Source organism: Primulina huaijiensis, unplaced genomic scaffold (genome assembly GCF_012295235.1).
Source record: "Primulina huaijiensis isolate GDHJ02 unplaced genomic scaffold, ASM1229523v2 scaffold11459, whole genome shotgun sequence".
In the NCBI taxonomy this organism is placed as follows: domain Eukaryota; kingdom Viridiplantae; phylum Streptophyta; class Magnoliopsida; order Lamiales; family Gesneriaceae; genus Primulina; species Primulina huaijiensis.
In genome coordinates this window covers 330318-347735 of record NW_027342351.1, presented here as the reverse complement: position 1 = coordinate 347735, position 17418 = coordinate 330318, and the positions used below count along the sequence as shown (strand labels likewise).

General features: G+C 36.0%; 5 protein-coding genes across 6 annotated transcripts; 1 reads left to right on the top strand and 4 right to left on the bottom strand.

Annotated features, from left to right (window-relative positions):
- Positions 1-156: 156 nt before the first annotated feature.
- LOC140965686 (uncharacterized) lies at positions 157-2924 on the bottom strand. The gene is made up of 4 exons (XM_073425833.1): positions 2586-2924; positions 2095-2493; positions 955-1369; positions 157-658 (listed from the first exon to the last, which is right to left on the bottom strand). Exons 1-4 carry the CDS (start codon positions 2851-2853, stop codon positions 460-462), a joined length of 1281 nt encoding a protein of 426 aa, XP_073281934.1. The 5' UTR covers positions 2854-2924; the 3' UTR covers positions 157-459.
- Positions 2925-5350: 2426 nt separating this feature from the next.
- LOC140965662 (T-complex protein 1 subunit delta) lies at positions 5351-7204 on the top strand. The gene has a single exon (XM_073425806.1). The coding sequence runs from the start codon at positions 5442-5444 to the stop codon at positions 7035-7037; it is 1596 nt and encodes a 531-aa protein (XP_073281907.1). The 5' UTR covers positions 5351-5441; the 3' UTR covers positions 7038-7204.
- On the bottom strand, positions 7047-8503 carry LOC140965663 (WAT1-related protein At3g18200-like). Its single transcript, XM_073425807.1, has 2 exons — positions 8183-8503; positions 7047-8100 (listed from the first exon to the last, which is right to left on the bottom strand). Exons 1-2 carry the CDS (start codon positions 8345-8347, stop codon positions 7687-7689), a joined length of 579 nt encoding a protein of 192 aa, XP_073281908.1. The 5' UTR covers positions 8348-8503; the 3' UTR covers positions 7047-7686.
- A 1203-nt stretch (positions 8504-9706) lies between these two features.
- LOC140965673 (alpha-1,3-arabinosyltransferase XAT2-like) lies at positions 9707-12253 on the bottom strand. Of its 2 annotated transcripts, XM_073425821.1 has the most exons (5): positions 11962-12253; positions 11581-11676; positions 11405-11497; positions 10990-11082; positions 9707-10905 (listed from the first exon to the last, which is right to left on the bottom strand). In XM_073425821.1, exons 1-5 carry the CDS (start codon positions 12116-12118, stop codon positions 9737-9739), a joined length of 1608 nt encoding a protein of 535 aa, XP_073281922.1. In that variant the 5' UTR covers positions 12119-12253; the 3' UTR covers positions 9707-9736. The 2 variants fall into 2 exon arrangements, with proteins under 2 accessions (XP_073281922.1, XP_073281923.1); XM_073425822.1 differs by lacking the exon at positions 10990-11082.
- A 2103-nt stretch (positions 12254-14356) lies between these two features.
- On the bottom strand, positions 14357-17412 carry LOC140965682 (cyclin-dependent kinase D-1-like). The gene is made up of 7 exons (XM_073425829.1): positions 17210-17412; positions 17022-17130; positions 16727-16852; positions 15954-16189; positions 15577-15891; positions 14806-14933; positions 14357-14703 (listed from the first exon to the last, which is right to left on the bottom strand). Exons 1-6 carry the CDS (start codon positions 17335-17337, stop codon positions 14870-14872), a joined length of 978 nt encoding a protein of 325 aa, XP_073281930.1. The 5' UTR covers positions 17338-17412; the 3' UTR covers positions 14357-14703; positions 14806-14869.
- Between the last annotated feature and the right edge of the window lie 6 nt (positions 17413-17418).

Genomic DNA, 17418 nt, shown 5'->3' with positions numbered 1-17418 from the left:
GACATCAAAAAACAAATAAAAAATGCAAGGGTTCTTCAATCAGATCATAGTTCATGTATGTGGCCAATTGGTGTTTCTAAAACTAGATTTTGTCCTGGAAAAAGTCAGGCCAATGAAAAAAGTACAAAAATAAGAACTCTTCAAGACTAAAAGTACGACAAATTGGAAATCAAATGAACCATAGCCTCAACCGCCTGATAGCGGAAGAGATGGCCAGTCGGCCTGAGATCCGAAAACGCACTTGTATTTTTACAAGGTAGAATAGATTAATCTTCATCATCTTTCACATTTGCTACGAAAGCTACATGAAGCAATTAAACCCATAGTTTTCACAGCCGGTCTTTATTAACACAGCGAAGTATATTCTCTGCAAGAATGAGCCAAATATTTCAAAAGGTGATCCACAGACCGATGCTTAATCTTCAATTTCTTAATGGAGCCCCTATAGCCCAGTTGTTATCATATAGTTTCCGGACTAGATTCTGCTATTCTTGACTTCGCTTGCAACCTCTGCATGAATTTCGGATTAGACACAAGCCTCTTCTTCACTTCAGAAATTCGTGCATCCTCCACTAGCTTCCTAGCTTTTCCAGCATCCTCGATTAAAGCAAACAAGGTTCTGAGGCAATCCTTTCTATTTTCCTCCCGATGTTCAAACCTGAAACAAAACATGTAATGAAAACTGTATGCCAAAGACAGGAAGCATAAATAACGGATGATGTAGGTTTGAACCATTGCCGGAACTTTATAAAGAAGTGATACCGTTTACTTTTTGCAACTCTTTTCATAAAATATATATATATATATACAGAAGTACACACTCTCAAAATTGTAGCGAGGCTGATGAGCTATTAGAAAACGTTAGTTTGAGGTCAAAACATCAAAGCAGAACTACAGTATACTGATTACTGACTGGTACAGAAAATAAAATAAAATGCTAGCGACTGAGCTTACCTTTCGCTAGTGATGGTAAGTTCATCTTTCCCAGGATTATACCGTTTTCCAGCTAATTCTCTCAGCCGCAAAAACTGATGCTTGGATAGACCAAGCTCTTTTACAGTAACAGCCAACTTCACTTTTCTATTTTTGGGATGCCAAGCATCACCACCAGGAGCAAAGACCACGCGAGTTTGCCACCTAAGAATTGGTCCCTCACCTGGTGGATCATCAAGTTCCTTTTTGTTATCAGGAACAACAGTCTCGTCAAACTGTGGAGATTCCTCTGCTTCCATCAGTTTGGTACATTCCAAGACCACTTGATCTTCATACTCCTTAAATAATGCATAACCTTCTTCAACTTCTAACTCACCTTTTTCAACCCTATCACCTATCTCGTCAAATTTCTTTTGCACCTTCTTCTTGATCTCGTCTAGAAAAAATCCATCACGAGGAAATAACTAGTGTTTTAACTATAATATATTGAAATCCATGGGAAAGTATAAAACAATGCCAAGGTACCACAAAATCAAGTCAACTGAGGACAATCTTGACAAATAATTGAAGGCTCAAATCCTAAAGTTAAAATCTTTATAACGTTGAAGAACTAAAACAGTTTCATATCATCTAACAAATATTGAGCAAAAAGGAATTTTTATGAGATTTTGTCTAGTTGTTCCCAAAGGACAGACTCCTTGAAATTCCTCCACATTTGGAGCATTCTGCTACACAAAACTCATGATCGTATATAAATTCTAATAATGCGACATGTCGGGTCACAAGAACTTGTCATCCAAAAAAGTTCATAAACAAGTCTACTAGTTGCAACTCTTATCTGAAATGAATAGGCAAATCCAATTAAATCTCTTCAAAAGGACAACAGTCAGTATGCCACAGACTTCTATGGCTAGAAAGTAAATTTTTTAACTAACATAAAAAGAAACAGAAAAAAACAAACCAAATTAGATAGTTTTCAGAGAAACCGTTCAACTATTCAAGAAATCACACATCATAACATATATACTAGCACGATTTCATGGCCCCAACTAGCTTCATTTAACTAATCAATATTGACAACCAAAAACAATGAAAAATGGATAACCCATACTTAGTTTATCAAAAGCAAGATGCGAATGTGAAATAATAGCATAAGAATACCAGGTAGAAGGTTGTCCCAGTGAAGCATGTCCTCCAATATTTCTTCACATTCCCTTGTATCCTTGAGATAACCGTGCTCGGTGGCCTCCTTGATCATTTCATCCCACTTCCGGTCATCCATGTTGCCATAAGGATCCGAAGTCATCTTCTTCATCACAATTTCCCGAGCATTATACAAATCATCAATTTCTTCGTCAGTTTCAATAGCCTCCTCGAAATCAGATTCGAAATCTTCATCCTTAACATTATCCAAGGGTTCCCGCTGAAGCTCATCCATTAACTCATCATCTGTGTCTTCATGCTTTCCAGAGAGTCTTCTCTTCAGAATAGACTCGAGGATTGACGGAAGTGCCCCCTCGTTAAAGTTCTTGAAATAGTCCTCCATCTGTAGTTTTAATTCTACACACAATATATAACAAACCACGCAGCTCACAATCCGTACTTGGAGCAAACCAATCGACAAAGTTGACAAAAGGATGTATTATGTTAACCTTTGTTGCTCACATCTTCCACCTCATTCGTCACCTCTTTCTTGTCTTCTAAATTCCCCACGCTAGCTTCGGACTCATCGTTGTCATTTCCAGATGAAAAAAATCGAATTGTCGCAGGCAAACGGTGGATCAACGCTGCATTTTCAGTGATGTAGCCACCATAACAATTCGTACAACGATTAGAAACAATAGATTTGAGTTCGAGGTTGCGAAAGGAGAAGAGATTGCGAGAGTGTAGATGTAAATTCCTGAGCAGAGCTCCTCTCATGGCGTACAAGCTCTCCGAGGGTTCGGAGTGGAGAAGCTTCTCTTGGGTAAGAAACTTGCAGTCTTATTAACATCGTACTGTTACGTATAATTATCCTACCAGTTGGGCTTACGGCGCTACTGGGCCTTCTTATTTGGTTTATTCTCCCTTGCAAAAGAGAAAGGTAGTTGCAATGAATGTATGAATGTTTTAAAATCTATAATTTTGTTTGTAAATTATAAATATTTGAGGGAAATAAAGGACTGTTTGTGATTACTAAAAACAAGTGATTATTGGCTTTTGAGTTAAAAAAACTCAGTTATATGTTTCTTAAACCAAGATTATGCATGCTTAATTTATTTGAAATTTAAAAGACTTCTTCATATATACTCTCGTCTGAAAAAATATCTTCAAATCGGTATAGTTGAACAAGGTCTTGGTAATAAACTGTTTTTTCTATATTCGAAGTTGTTTCGAAGAATTTTATTCCATTTTTGTCATTTTCTGGACCAATTAGTCGAAATATGACTTCTTGTTTCACATGTCCAAGAGTCACAATCTTTAAAACTTTCGCTAGCTTGGGTTTGAGCTCTTCTAAAAAAATTTTTGTTGGTGTAAGTCATGTACTTTAAGATGAGTTGGATACTTAAGATGACATTCTAATTCTTGATGGTCGACTTATATTTTTAAGTTCTGACTTTTTGTTTAGACAATATCGTTTTTGGTTTCTAAGAGCTACTTTCATTTCTCCCCATTCTAGCATAAGGTGAGATCCAAAGTTCTTCTTTTTGTCTTTGTGGCTTACTTCCAATGATTATTGGAATGCCATTTTAATTATAACAGAAATTAGTACGTTTATTAATACCCCTTGATCATTTGTAATTATTTTGTAATGTTGTCATATGATATCATTTTACCAATTTTTCTTTGATGAAAGATGTCACTTGTGTCAAAGTATTTGAATTGCCACGAACATATTTTCTAATTTGCATTTTCCTACAGAGACTTGGTATTTTGGGAAAAAAATTTCGCGTTGCTATATTTTTTTCGACCTATGGATTTCATCTCTATTTAGTTAATAACATAATATATTCATCCATCAACATATCTCGTGTAATTCAAGATTAAACAGAGCTCGAGTATATTCATTTTCTTTTCGTCTCTTGACTTTTAAAATAATATATCCATATAAATTTTGCTTTAAATATGGTAATCATTCTATCTCACTAAGATATTCTCCGCCTATGACCAACTATTTGGTTTCTGCCAAATTCAAGTCCAATACGATTTTAACCGCTCGCATCATACTCATTTCTAAAAGTTTAATGAATCATTCTTTGTTGAGATCGAGTGTTCTTGCTGCGATTCTCATTGACGATATCTAATCATCTATGAGATCTTCTTTATTTTTTTAAAGCAGTACATCAAGGTTAAACATAACCTCGCAATGATGTATTGTTTCTAAAACGAACTTTCCATAAAGTGCTTGGTGCAAAAAAATTTGATTTTTCCTTGATCTTGTTCTCACTGGGTGTGATTCTCTATCTACTTGGAAATATGTTCGGGGGGGTCTCATATTTGTATTTTGATATCTCACATTTTCCCTTGGTGCTTCATGAGAAGATGGCTAAGTTGTTGAGGGAGGTTCGCCTAATGTTGTGTTCATCTTCAGATTTACAACTTTGAGATTTGCGAAATACTTTACATGATCTTGAAGATTTTCTAGACCAATTTTTTCTATAGTTGTCATCAACTTAAATTTTTTTTGAGACATTTTTAATTAGATTAATCATTTTTATTCGTCGGTTTAACTTTTTTGGTATTACATTGGCCTTACCTATTTGGTGTAACAAGGGTTCAATGCCAAATGATAGTGGTAACAATCATTTTGAGATTTTTTTTTCCAGAACTTGATTGTTGTTCTAGAGTTTGGATTATTGTTTGAATATCTTTTATTGTTCCAATATTTTTTTCTCGTTTTTCAAAGATTTTCTCAATTTTATGTTGTACATTGTATAGCCGATTTACATAATTCGGTATTGTCTTCTAGATCTATCTAAGATATCCTAAGAGTCTAGAGGAATCCGAGACTATTTATAAGAAGCTATTAATTTGAATTATAAGTTTACATTAGGATTCTGACGTGTTCCTCTTTTCTCTTAATGTCTAAATTTAATTAACTCTTTTTGTAAATATTTCAAAGTATTGAAATAAATCATGTAAATATTTATTCTCGAACATATGTTCGGATCCATAATTTAAAAAAAAAATATTCTCTTCAAACATTTAATTACACAATAATATTAACATTGTATGTTTGAAATAATTTATCTCAAATTTGATAATATTTCTGGTTCAATTATAAAATCAAACATATTTTCGATCATTTTATCAAAATTTAAAAGTTTCAAATTAAAATTTTTTGTGTTAGACAGTGATCTTTCTTTAATTTACCCTTATTATTTTAGGTATTAATTATTTAATTTAAAAGTCCCTCGTATTGATTGATGCATTGCTCACTCTTTTAATTCGTGTAAACGTTCTAAAAATTAGTGTGTCTCTCTCTAGGGTTTTACACTTCACTGTTCGTACTTCGGATCCAACCAAAAATGGCGGCACCGGCGGTATCGAAGCCGAAGACGGAGACATTCGTGGACAACAAGCGGAAAGATGACATCCGTATGGCCAACATCGCGGCGGCTCAGTCCGTCGCTAACGCCGTTCGCACCAGTCTCGGTCCCAAGGGCATGGATAAGATGATCTCCACTTCCACCGGCGAAGTCATCATCACCAATGATGGCGCCACCATCCTCAACAAGATGGAGGTCCTCCAACCCGCTGCGAAGTTTCTCGTCGAGCTGTCCAAGTCTCAGGATGTTGTCGCTGGTGATGGAACCACTACCGTCGTTGTTATAGCTGGTTCTCTACTCAAATCATCACTTTCCCTTCTCACCTCCGGCATTCACCCCACTATCATATCCGACGCCCTAAATAAGGCTTCGATTAAGGCTGTCGAGATTTTGTCTGCAATGGCTGTACCTATTGAGCTAACCGATCGTGATTCCTTGGTTAAATCGGCCTCCACATCGTTAAATTCAAAGGTGGTTTCACAGTATTCCACACTTTTAGCCCCTTTAGCTGTTGATGCCGTGCTTTTTGTGGTGGACTCTGAGAAGCCGGATCTGGTTGATCTGAGAGATATAAAGATTGTGAAGAAACTTGGGGGCACCGTTGATGATACGGAGTTGGTGAAAGGGTTAGTTTTCGATAAGAAGGTTAGTCACGCTTCCGGTGGATTGACGAGGGTGGAGAACGCAAAGATTGGGGTGATACAGTTTCAGATTTCTCCCCCCAAAACTGATATTGAGCAGAGCATTGTGGTTTCTGACTACACACAAATGGATCGGATTTTGAAGGAGGAGAGAAACTATATTTTAAGCATGATAAAGAAAATTAAAGCCACCGGATGTAACGTATTGTTGATTCAGAAGAGTATTTTGAGGGATGCTGTTACAGACTTGTCGTTGCATTATTTGGCAAAGGCAAAGATTTTGGTGATTAAGGATGTGGAGAGGGATGAGATAGAGTTTATTACCAAGACACTGAATTGCTTGCCTATTTCCAACATTGAGCATTTTCGTGCAGAGAAGTTAGGGTTTGCTGATTTGGTGGAGGAGGTATCATTGGGAGATGGTGGGAAGCTAGTGAAGATCACAGGGATTAAGGAAATGGGGAGGACTACAAGTGTTCTGGTCCGTGGATCAAATCAATTGGTGCTCGATGAGGCTGAGAGAAGTTTGCATGATGCTCTGTGTGTGGTGAGGTGTTTGGTGAACAAAAAGTTTTTGATTGCCGGAGGTGGAGCTCCTGAGATTGAGCTATCAAGGCAATTGGGTGCATGGGCGAAGGTGCTACATGGAATGGAAGGGTACTGTGTGAAAGCTTTCGCTGAAGCTCTCGAGGTTATTCCTTACACTTTGGCTGAGAATGCAGGGTTAAACCCGATTGCTATTGTGACTGAGCTAAGGAATAGGCATGCACAGGGAGAGATAAATGCAGGTATCAATGTGAGGAAGGGGCAGATCACTAACATTTTGGAGGAGAATGTGGTGCAGCCTCTCTTGGTGAGCACAAGTGCAATTACATTGGCCTCAGAGTGTGTTCGTATGATCTTGAAGATTGATGACATAGTTACTGTGAGGTAGAGTTGATCGGTACCTCAAAAATATTTTGGTCATCTAGAGAACTGTTTTTATGATACTATTGTTACATTTATGTGTGCTTTTTATTCGGTTTAGTGTATTTTGGGTTGTTTTGAATTAGAACTGTCCCTTTTCTTTTCCCAGTGATTGGTATCTTGATCTTTTGGTTATTCGGAATTGTTATGGCTTAACCAACACATGAGTCTCTATGAAGTTTTACAGGTTAACAGCTCATCTTAAAAGCACTTTCTGCCCTTGTGATGACCACGCATCCTCAACAAAGTTTCTTTATATAAATTAACTGGACAAACAGATAAATTCCTCATTCTTGTTCTCGACCCAAACTATGACAAGTTTTAGAATCGAAAATTCTAAGCCAGATTTGGATGATGGTTCACATAACTGCTGCATTCATTTCATTTGAAGTTCGTAATTATGCAGCCCATTTCATTGGTATGACCTTTTTTACGCATTTATAGGCTTCTGGAAACGTGTAATGTTTCTAAATCGCCGAACATTCAAGCATTCCAGTACAGATACACATGTTAAGATATTTGATGCTAAGGTTGTCTGAGAGCAGTTGGATTTGTGTTCCGTGAAATTGACCTTGTAGTTTTTTAGCAAATCACCACGTGTTGATGACTGAAGAATGTTATGGAATATCAGCTTCACCAGGGCACTCTTGGCCTTTGTTGTTACTCAGTGGCAGATGTTTTGTCAATGTTTCATCATCATGTTGGATTTTAATATTTGTCTCTGCTGCTGCTTTATCCCATAAGACTATATTGAGGCCAACAATAATGAGGACAGCTCCAATGACCTTGCAGTTTTGAAAATTCATTGAGTTTTGGGAAGTATTCCAAGTTATTTTGGTGATTATAGACATTCTATCTCTTTCCTTCAATGTCTTAACGTATCCAGAGTATAATTGGTCGCCAAGAATTATAAATGCCATGCCAGGGACCAAAACTGTTTGAGCTGGCTGGAAACTTGCAACAAAAACTGGACCTCCTTTCTGAATACACCAGGTCTGTAGAGAGATTACTATCCCTGAAGATATAAATCCCTGCAAGTACTGTAGAAGAATGATGATGATAGTTATCTAAATTTAGTATTCAAACAATAAGTGTATAGGGTTTGAAGTTTACTGCATAGAGGATAGTGAAAATTTCTTCATTAGATTGGATTTGCCAATACTTTGGATCCCTTTGTGCAAAAGCTGCTATGAACAGAAACTGGATTAACCCGAAGAAGAAGGTGAATGTTGTGAGCGAGAGCTTTGCTGGGTACTTCTTGACAATAGGAGCCTGCATGTTTAAGGTTTGAAGTTTGATGTTCGTAGTTTTGTTGTCATATAATAATGATTTGTTCGATTTGGCATATAATGTGTTCGACTTGCTACAATTATTAGACTTTCATCAAAATTGAAAATATCTCCCTGCTTCCATCATCAATACTGAATATTAAATGTCCCATGAATACATCTGGATGTATATTTAGTTAATCTGTTATTGCCTTATCTCAGAACTATGATATTCAAGTCATTTTGTAGTCAAGCATGTTGCAGAGTGCAGACATAATATAATCCTCCACATGGTTAAATTACATGGTTCTTTTAGTTATCTTTTTTCATAATAACGACAAATTTAATTTTTGTTGAAATCTTCCTTAAAGTTCCGTCTTGCATGTATCTGCATGGTGTAGATTTAAATCTAATATGATTGGTTGAATAAAAATTGAACATTGTTAGGGGGACAAAACAGGAGTGGTCCGTGTTAGGCAGTGGTTAAGGATAGGGACAAAATTTTATTTTAATTATTTTGGAACCGATCGCAAATTAGCTAGCTTCGATGATTGGAAACCAAATCTGTCCAGCAAAGGGAGTCAGGAGTACTTGCATGACAACCAATGTAACACTCCACTTTTTGGTGCACTAGTTGGTGTGTTCGGAGACTGTATATTTGTTTTGAGGGTTATTTTTTGAGACAAAATAAGGTTTTATAGATAGAAATGTTGATTTGGCATTATGGAGTTATTAGAATTTGACCTGTGAATTACTTTACATGCTAATTATTTTCGTTGGTATTGTGGTGTGATGTCCTTGAAGTGAGCGGCTTTAGCTAGTTCATTCCGAAGCAGACATGACCTCCTGTGTGACGAGGTAATTATGCACTGCAGTCGGATCGATTATGTGTTGTGTACCTCGTGAAGGTCAGAACCCTTCTACCCGTATTCTGTTCCACCCGTATATAATGAACTCTTCTACTCGTATTCTGTTTCACCCGTATCGTCGTATATTTATCCGATTATTTGGAGCACGGACTATGTGAACTAAATTAAGAAATATTTGAACTATTATATGAACTCTTCTACCCGTATTCTGTTCCACCCGTATATCATTGATCATGTATGTTCATTGTTTACACATTTTATTGTCGTGGTACACAACTATTGGAGATTTTCTCACCCCTCGGCCCTCGATGGCTCGATCAAGACTGCTTGTTTGCTGGGAAAGGGGGATATATGCAGGCGGATAGGTCTCATGTATGTAATAAATACACTCACTAACAAAATGTATCTCTCCACATCGAATAATTTGACCTATTGAAGAAGAATGGCAAAGTTTGTAGAAACTTAAATGGTGAAACCGAACTTGAGACAAGAATAGAATTATTTAAAAAATAATAAATATAAATATGAACTTAATGACGCAAAAGCTTTAAAGCCTTAGCTAGCGTGCCTTTAAATCTGTGTACATCAATAGTCACATTCTGATTATCCAAGTAAATAGTTTTAAGCCCTTCCCATCCATTTCTATGGAAAGACAAAGGATCCCTCAAAACTGGATGATCCTTTCCATATTTTTCGCTCAAAGAGCTCTCGTTCTCTCTTATCTTATAATCCAAATACTTGATATTCATATCACCAGAAGGGTTTTTGAAATCGAGCTTTGCGAATCTGTCGATACCCCCTAAGGGAACTATTTGAATCAACACTGCGTTATCCGGCAGGAAAACCATGTTAGTTAGCCCCGCCCCATGGATCCCCACCAGCACATCACAGGAATTTACAACTTGCGCAAATCTTGACATGTCACTAAACGAGGTTGCCTCTGCTAAGACAACCTCATATCCGAGGTTTCGTGCCATACCTGTGATTTCACCTTCGTTTGTTAAGATTCGAGTTCTTTTCCTCGTTATGACCATTAAACGAGGTCTTGTCCCATCTCTAGCTTTTAATCTGATCGCGCTTTTCCTCTCAAGGAAGAACGTTTTTCGTAGGAGTCGCCTGAAATTTCCCATTGAGGGCTCATTTGACTTCCCGAGAACCGGTTTGATTCTAAGCTCTTGGTTATATATGAGACCGGCGACAAGTTTATCGTAGCAATGCACTTTTTTTTCTCTGTCAATAGCAACTATTTCATGCACAGTTAGTTTTTCAAGCAATCCTTGGAACTTTGCCACCCAAAATGACTTGTAATCGCTGGCGAGAAAATGAACGTCCCTCTTGAAACGGTAGGAGGTTGAGTATAACGGAGTTATCAGATCCGCAAAGTCGTGAAAATAGTTTCCAGAGAATCCCCCTAACGAGAAAAGCATGGCAGGAAGGGTGTGGTTTTGTGTACATTTCGGGACGTTTACGTCTTCGTCTGATACCCATTTTACAGTCCAATGTTTTACGTATGGAATGCCTTTTCTGGGATAAGGTTGCATAGTCCAAGAATTTGTTGTATTTGGTGTGTTTGAAGGAGGTGTTACCAAATATATTGTGGTGGAATTGGGTTGAATTCTAATGTCCCCTTCCATCTCACAATAATCTGCCATTGTCTCTTGTATTCTGCATATAGGTTCCACTTTCTTTGCTTCTATCTCTGCAAAATCAAGAGCCCATAGATAATGTAATTGTAAATCACATAAATACATGACAAAATGTGTATCATATATTTATTATTTACCTTGTGGACGGGAGATCACATTGGTGTCATTAACAACGAGCATATTTTCTCCTGTTTCGCTAGTGGATATTGGCAAATTTTTATAATTGCCAACTGCAAGAAAGATCAAGAATTTCAGATGATCCAGTTGCCTCATGTTGAAAGTGCATCCTCAAATTTTCAAGAATTGACACTTGGTTTGTGTCCTTGACTCTAAATGTTTCCACAGCTAAATTGTATCATTTTTTTTTTAGTATTCCAAGTGATTGAAACTAGCGAATGCATTGTCAGTACAAACACACCGGTTTGTCGGATCAAACAGATAAAGTTAGTGAATCAAAACCCAAAATAGGCAAAATTAATAAACCAAAGGAGTATTTTTCCCCGTATGCCAAGTGATTGATTGAAAACTAAATAATGCATTTTCAGTACATACCTGTTTGTTGGGAGATAATGGCGCTTGTGTTCATGATTTGGACTATATTTTCGTTAGTCCCGATGGATGTCTGGGAATTTGAATCATTGTTAACTGTAGTAATAAAGGTCAAAATTTATAAAAATGACTTCCAATCAGATGAAAAAAATTGTCGTGTAAATATATGTAAATCTTACATATTGGCTTGGAGGATTTACCATTTTCATCAATATCTATTAAAATAAAGTCTTCTGCAGCATTTACGGACACATCCAAGTCAACACCATCACCAACTGCAACAGTTCGTAAAATCAAGATTAATGTCAAAGTAACGAGAGAGGTTAAGCGTGAAAACCAGAAAACAATGTAAGAATATGGACGAGGGGGCCAAAATTTGAGGTTAAACAAGGGTTGGCCCAGAGAAAAGATGGAGAAATTAAAATGATGATTTAATATATACATATTTGAATGGTCGAAACCTATACTTTTTTCAAAAATTTATGACAGAACTTTTTACGAATAACAATGAAGCTATTCAAGTACAACACCACAATGAGAAGTATATATAGAAGACTAACTCTTTGACAAGGGATGCAAACGATTCTTGAAAGTTGAACAAATGCTCAATGAGAAAACCAAGCACAAAAGCAGTGCAAAAAACCCAAATCTCTTGCGTTCATGTTGGCTAAAACTTTTTGATAATATTGGATCATACATTTTTGCTCGAACATGCATGGAGTTGCGGCTAATTCACACTTCCGATTCACGTTCGAGCATGACGAATCTCAAAAAGTCAGAAGAACACGAATAAGAAGGCTAGAAGCTGTATGCATCATCATTTATTGAATATATTTCATGCTACACTGATTCGTCACGATGAGAATGTGATCTAATAATTTATAACTAATCTCACATTTGTTGTTGGAATATTAATATTGAATTGCGTGTGATTATGTATGAAAACTTGAAGCTTTTAATAATAGAGTATAATTTAAATCACTTAAACTATGTAATTACAGCTCAAATGTTATGTTTCTGTTGACGTGACAAATATTTTTGCAAATTACAATATTGTAATTTGTGTTGTATCAAAACTTATAATTATTAAAGAAATTAAAAATCAAATATTTGATTCTTATGTAAAAATCTTTAAACTAAATTAACATCAATTTACACATTTTATATACATGGAAAAATGCAATTTTCGATATTTTTTTTTTGGTAATTTTAGTTTTTTTCCAGACGTGGAGCTGATGTGTCACTAATNTCAATGAGAGCAATCAGCGCTAGCGCTTAGAAGACCCTACAACTAATGATTAGCCAAATTAGTGTGATGAAATTCATCATACTACTTTCTTTCTTTCGTTCTTTTTAAAATAATAATACTTATGCGAGTGGTGGTTACCGAAAGATATTCAATTGAATTGTTTAATAATTTGAAAGGAGTAATTCAACTAATTGTATTAAAAAATCGTGAAATTAAAATTTTCCAAGATTTATCTTTGCCAATTATGATTAGAAAGTCTAAATAGATGAGTACAAAANCACACACACACACACACATATATATTATATAAAATTATATAATTTTTGTCGACATTATGAAATTTCTTAATAATGAATTTAACCACCTCCTGTCGGTTGATAGAAAGATGGAGAAACAAGTAGGGGAATAATCAAGTATTTGCTGGTGTGGGATTACACGAATTAGTCGGTCATATATCGGCGTTGATATCGAATGTGAATTTCAAATGTTATATTTAGGCAACATTTTTGTTTAGTTTATTATTAGTGTTTATGTAAGATCGAACGCTCGTCGTTTTATCAGTTATGATAATAATGAAATTCAATAGGATATTTAAAATGTGTCTCGCCTATACACTCGGAAGTAGGTTTTCAAGTGGATTTATTCACCAAGTTTGATAAAAAATTTGAATGATTTAGATAAACATATACTCTATATTTGGTCCAACATCTTACATTATCATTCAACGATTACATTTGTTTTTTGTTAATACTTGCGGGTGTAAAGTGCAAAATAATTTGTTTAATACAGACTTCATGTGACACGATCTCACATATCTGTATTCATGAGACGAGTCAATACTGCTCATATTTACGATAAAAAATAATATTTTTCATGACCCAAATAGAATTCATGTCTTCTAAAATTAATTCATAAGACTGTCTCACATGAATTTTTGTTGTTGTTTAGTTGGCCCTCCGATTGTGCAATTTATTAGAATTGGTTAATGGGCCATAATATATGAAAGAAATTTCAAGGAGTTGTTAAAACTATTTAAAATAATGGAATCTGCACCTAACGAACACGATAATCTTGGTCTCAATGATTACTGCATTCAATTTGGTGATAGACTTGTAGCACTCTGACAATAAGATCTTAATTTTGAATCAGATTTCGAGTTCTAGGTCTAATTATAACGATCGACGGACTAAAAAAAAGTCTTGTTGAACATGTTCAATGTGCACTGAAAATATTTATATATTATTTTCCGCAAATATCTTGTATTATGTTTCTATCTATTTTATCTATCAAGAAGAGATTAATTTGATTTATTCAACAGAGGATTTTAAAGTAAAATTTTTCCTTAAAAAAAGAGTCAAAATAGTTTTATTTTTGAATCTTTGATTAAATAGAAGTTAGTAGAAACATTAAATTTTAATTTTGTTCTTCTCTGCATAAATCCATAATCTCCGGTGGATATGTCATGAAGATATGATTTGCGACTTGCTTAATGGAATGCAGAATAGAGTGAACGATCAAATTAACAAAAATTGGGTAAACTTGAACATTTGATCATTTAAAACAGGTAAAATAACATTATATTAATCACCACCAAAACGGCCACATTACCATCCATACTCAAAATTTACCAAAACTTATTCCAGAAAAAAAAATGTCAATCCAGAGTACATAAAAAGGCCAGTTAACACAACATTCTTGAAACTAAATGGATACAACGTCAAATCTTGATGCAAGTTTCTGCGAAAAAAATCCCCTCATCTAAAGCATAGGAAGCTTCATCTTAAAAAACAACAATGAAAACGTTGCCGCAAAAAATATTGGATCTCTTTTTACATCTCAAATACGTGTACTTGACTCTTTATATTGAATACCAAAATTCGAGTTTCAAATCATGTATAAATGATCAAATAACAGATAAAAGAAATTATAGTTCTTCCTGCTCTATTGTACACATTCTGAGTTCACGAGAGACGCCAAATACAATTGTATCCATTCTGTTCAAATATCGACTTCATTCTTCACATCACAAGTTTTGTTGCTCTGATATACATTACTGGTAATAGACAAAAAAGAACGAACAATTTAACAATGAAACAGACAATCAAAATATGAAATGAAGCTAAAAGAAAATTTGTGTTAGAGATCCATCACAAACCTCTGGTAGCAGACAGGATTGATTTGTCCAACAAAACTTAAAAAGCCAAATAGTGGTCCACAAATTATTCTTCTTCAGGTAATTGAAATTCAAGATCAAGTTTCCTCTTCAGATGTGATCTGTCCGCACTGAAATAAGACCCCCAAACGGCAAAGGGGTTCAGAACATAGAAAAGTAGTACCATGAGAGATTCTGGAAGCGAACCATAATGAAAATGAAAAGGGGGCCAAAAAACTGACATACAAAAACTTTTGACAGCTGGAGTTTTTTTCATATGAAATTATATTTCTCAACTTATAAGAGCCCTTTTAATCAACCGTAGAAAGTCGGAAGGCCACTGGTCAACTGTAAATTTAAGAAGAATCCATTCCCGACAATAATTTTTGTAATTTCTTTATAGGGGTGCATGCTCCAGGAAAACCAAGATATTGATTCAATCTTCTCGCTGACATTTTAGCCTGATGTAACTCAGGCCCTGGACACCATTTCATTACATACAAAACCAAATGGAAAACAGCATACTCTAACTGCAGGTTAGATAATTCCAATAATCTCCCTCCACATAAAAAATAAACTTAAAGGGGTGTCAATGAGAAGATTTTTCTCTGGTTAAGAATATTTCTCCTTAAAAAGCAGCAGAAGGATGAGAATTAGCTGACAATTCTACCATGCTAGTCTATTCAACAGATAAAATAAGGTCAACTGTTCACAAGTGTTAGCTGGCATATTCAGAAATCCAAGGTTACTGGATGTCAACGGGATAATATATACCTGTTAATAGTTGGTCTATTAAGTGGCCTCATTCCAAAAACTGAGAAATCTAGCGATGTTGGAGCCTGTCTGCTCCTCTCTCCAGCTGTTGGTCTTATCTCATTACCATGAACATCCATTTTATCCATGAAGTGAGCATTTAGATCAAACCCCTCACGATGAGGCATCACTCTTCTAACCTTTCTTGGAGGAGACAATACTGTTGGACCCTCCTGGGCATTGAAGTCTGAAACCTTAGGATTAACTGACTCCCTCTTTGGTGGAGGCCTTGGGAGCAAAGCAGGTTCCGTAGGTGGAGGAATGGAAGAAAAATACCTATAGAAAAGAAAATCAGTCCAACGGCTGCAAGGTAAACACGAAAAACATTAATTACATACCGATGCTCCAGCGCATGTTGTGCTGAAATCCTTGATTTTGGATCGTATGTAAACATCTTAGATAAAAGATCCAAGGTGTCATCACTAGCCATGGGAAATAATGTACGCAACGGTTGGCCAGGAACAAATTGATATTCCACGTAATCAGGAAGATATACCATATCTTGCCATTGAGATGGCTTTGGTGTTCCAAAAGCGGCAAAAATCTTTCCCAGTTGATCAATATCACTATTTCCCTACATTAACTCATTTTGACCCATAATTTAACCACTAAAACAAGTAAAATGTTCAAACGGACAGCATATTTGCAAACTATGAGCATGAGAATGTTTCCCAGCAAATAAATCATAGTTAGCTTAAAAGAATAAAGGAGGTGAGCAGCTTTTGTTAACAGTAGATGATATCAAGCACAGGTGGGTCGCATCAGTGATGATGCAGCCACCACACTAAACTGCAACATCGCTTTCACAAAAGATCTCCATTGATGACAAACTTTTGCACCATTATGATTAATTGCCCACAAGCTATAAATAAACATGCAAAATATAAGCTTTCAGCAACTCAAACACAATAACTGATATAGATCTAAATATCTACCTCATTTGTAAATTCCTAGGTATCAATGATTTCAAATTGTTTTAACAGCCTCACATAAAAGGGGCGATCAACAACACTCAAAACTCACATTCATAACAATATTCACCAAGAAAGTAAAGCAGTAATCGCTGTCAAGAGGTTAGTTGATAAATAACCACAAGGGTAGCAAGAGTCACCTGCAGAAATGGTCGACGTAAGAGTAGTTCAGCAAAAATACAAGCTGCAGCCCATACATCTACCCCTGGACCATATTGTTTAGCACCAAACAACAGCTCGGGTGCTCTGTACCATCTAGCAAAAACCTATGATTGCACAGAATTTAAAGGCTTCAGTAAATGGTTGGTTTAAAAGATACCAGTTTAAGAACATACTTAGACACATGGATTTCTGCACATGCCACTTTCAGTTAATCTAAAACGTGATGGCCTTCAACTTCCTATCTCAGGATGGAGTAGTCAGACTTGGGTATACCTGGTGAGTGAACCTCCGATCAGGGCTCCCAAATAAACGAGCTAGACCAAAATCAGCAAGTTTAAGCTGTCCACGGGATCCTATAAGCAAGTTGTTTGGTTTCATGTCCCTGCTCAAATTAATAGAAAAGGCTCAAAAATTCTGAGCAAGTTGAAGATTCGGAACAAATGCATGGAACAACAATGCACCTATGCAGGACCCATTTCCTATGGCAAAACGTAAGTCCCTTCAAGGTCATCTGAATGTATGACTTTATATCAGCTGGGGAAAGAACTATATTCCTATCCCGGATAACGGCTTCTAAATCTGTCTCCATGAACTCAAACACGAGATGCAAGTTCCCCTTATGGGGGAAGGTGTCAATTAACTCGATAATATTTTCATCCTTAAGCTCCTT

What these genes read in the sequence shown, in the direction of transcription:
- LOC140965673 (XM_073425821.1), bottom strand. Translation starts at nt 12,118, where the DNA reads ATGCATGTTCGAGCAAAAATGTATGATCCAATATTATCAAAAAGTTTT. An exon ending in TAAATCCTCCAAGCCAATAT is followed by an intron (nt 11,498 to 11,580) that starts GTAAGATTTACA and finishes TTATTACTACAG; the next exon opens with TTAACAATGATTCAAATTCC. An exon ending in CATTATCTCCCAACAAACAG is followed by an intron (nt 11,083 to 11,404) that starts GTATGTACTGAA and finishes TCTTTCTTGCAG; the next exon opens with TTGGCAATTATAAAAATTTG.
- LOC140965682 (XM_073425829.1), bottom strand. Translation starts at nt 17,337, where the DNA reads ATGGAGACAGATTTAGAAGCCGTTATCCGGGATAGGAATATAGTTCTT. An exon ending in AGGAAATGGGTCCTGCATAG is followed by an intron (nt 17,131 to 17,209) that starts GTGCATTGTTGT and finishes TAATTTGAGCAG; the next exon opens with GGACATGAAACCAAACAACT. An exon ending in CAACATGCGCTGGAGCATCG is followed by an intron (nt 15,892 to 15,953) that starts GTATGTAATTAA and finishes TCTTTTCTATAG; the next exon opens with GTATTTTTCTTCCATTCCTC.
- LOC140965686 (XM_073425833.1), bottom strand. Translation starts at nt 2,853, where the DNA reads ATGAGAGGAGCTCTGCTCAGGAATTTACATCTACACTCTCGCAATCTC. An exon ending in CTGGGACAACCTTCTACCTG is followed by an intron (nt 1,370 to 2,094) that starts GTATTCTTATGC and finishes GATTTTTTCTAG; the next exon opens with ACGAGATCAAGAAGAAGGTG. An exon ending in CTTACCATCACTAGCGAAAG is followed by an intron (nt 659 to 954) that starts GTAAGCTCAGTC and finishes GTTTTGTTTCAG; the next exon opens with GTTTGAACATCGGGAGGAAA.
- LOC140965662 (XM_073425806.1), top strand. Translation starts at nt 5,442, where the DNA reads ATGGCGGCACCGGCGGTATCGAAGCCGAAGACGGAGACATTCGTGGAC.
- LOC140965663 (XM_073425807.1), bottom strand. Translation starts at nt 8,347, where the DNA reads ATGCAGGCTCCTATTGTCAAGAAGTACCCAGCAAAGCTCTCGCTCACA. An exon ending in TTTTCACTATCCTCTATGCA is followed by an intron (nt 8,101 to 8,182) that starts GTAAACTTCAAA and finishes CAGTACTTGCAG; the next exon opens with GGATTTATATCTTCAGGGAT.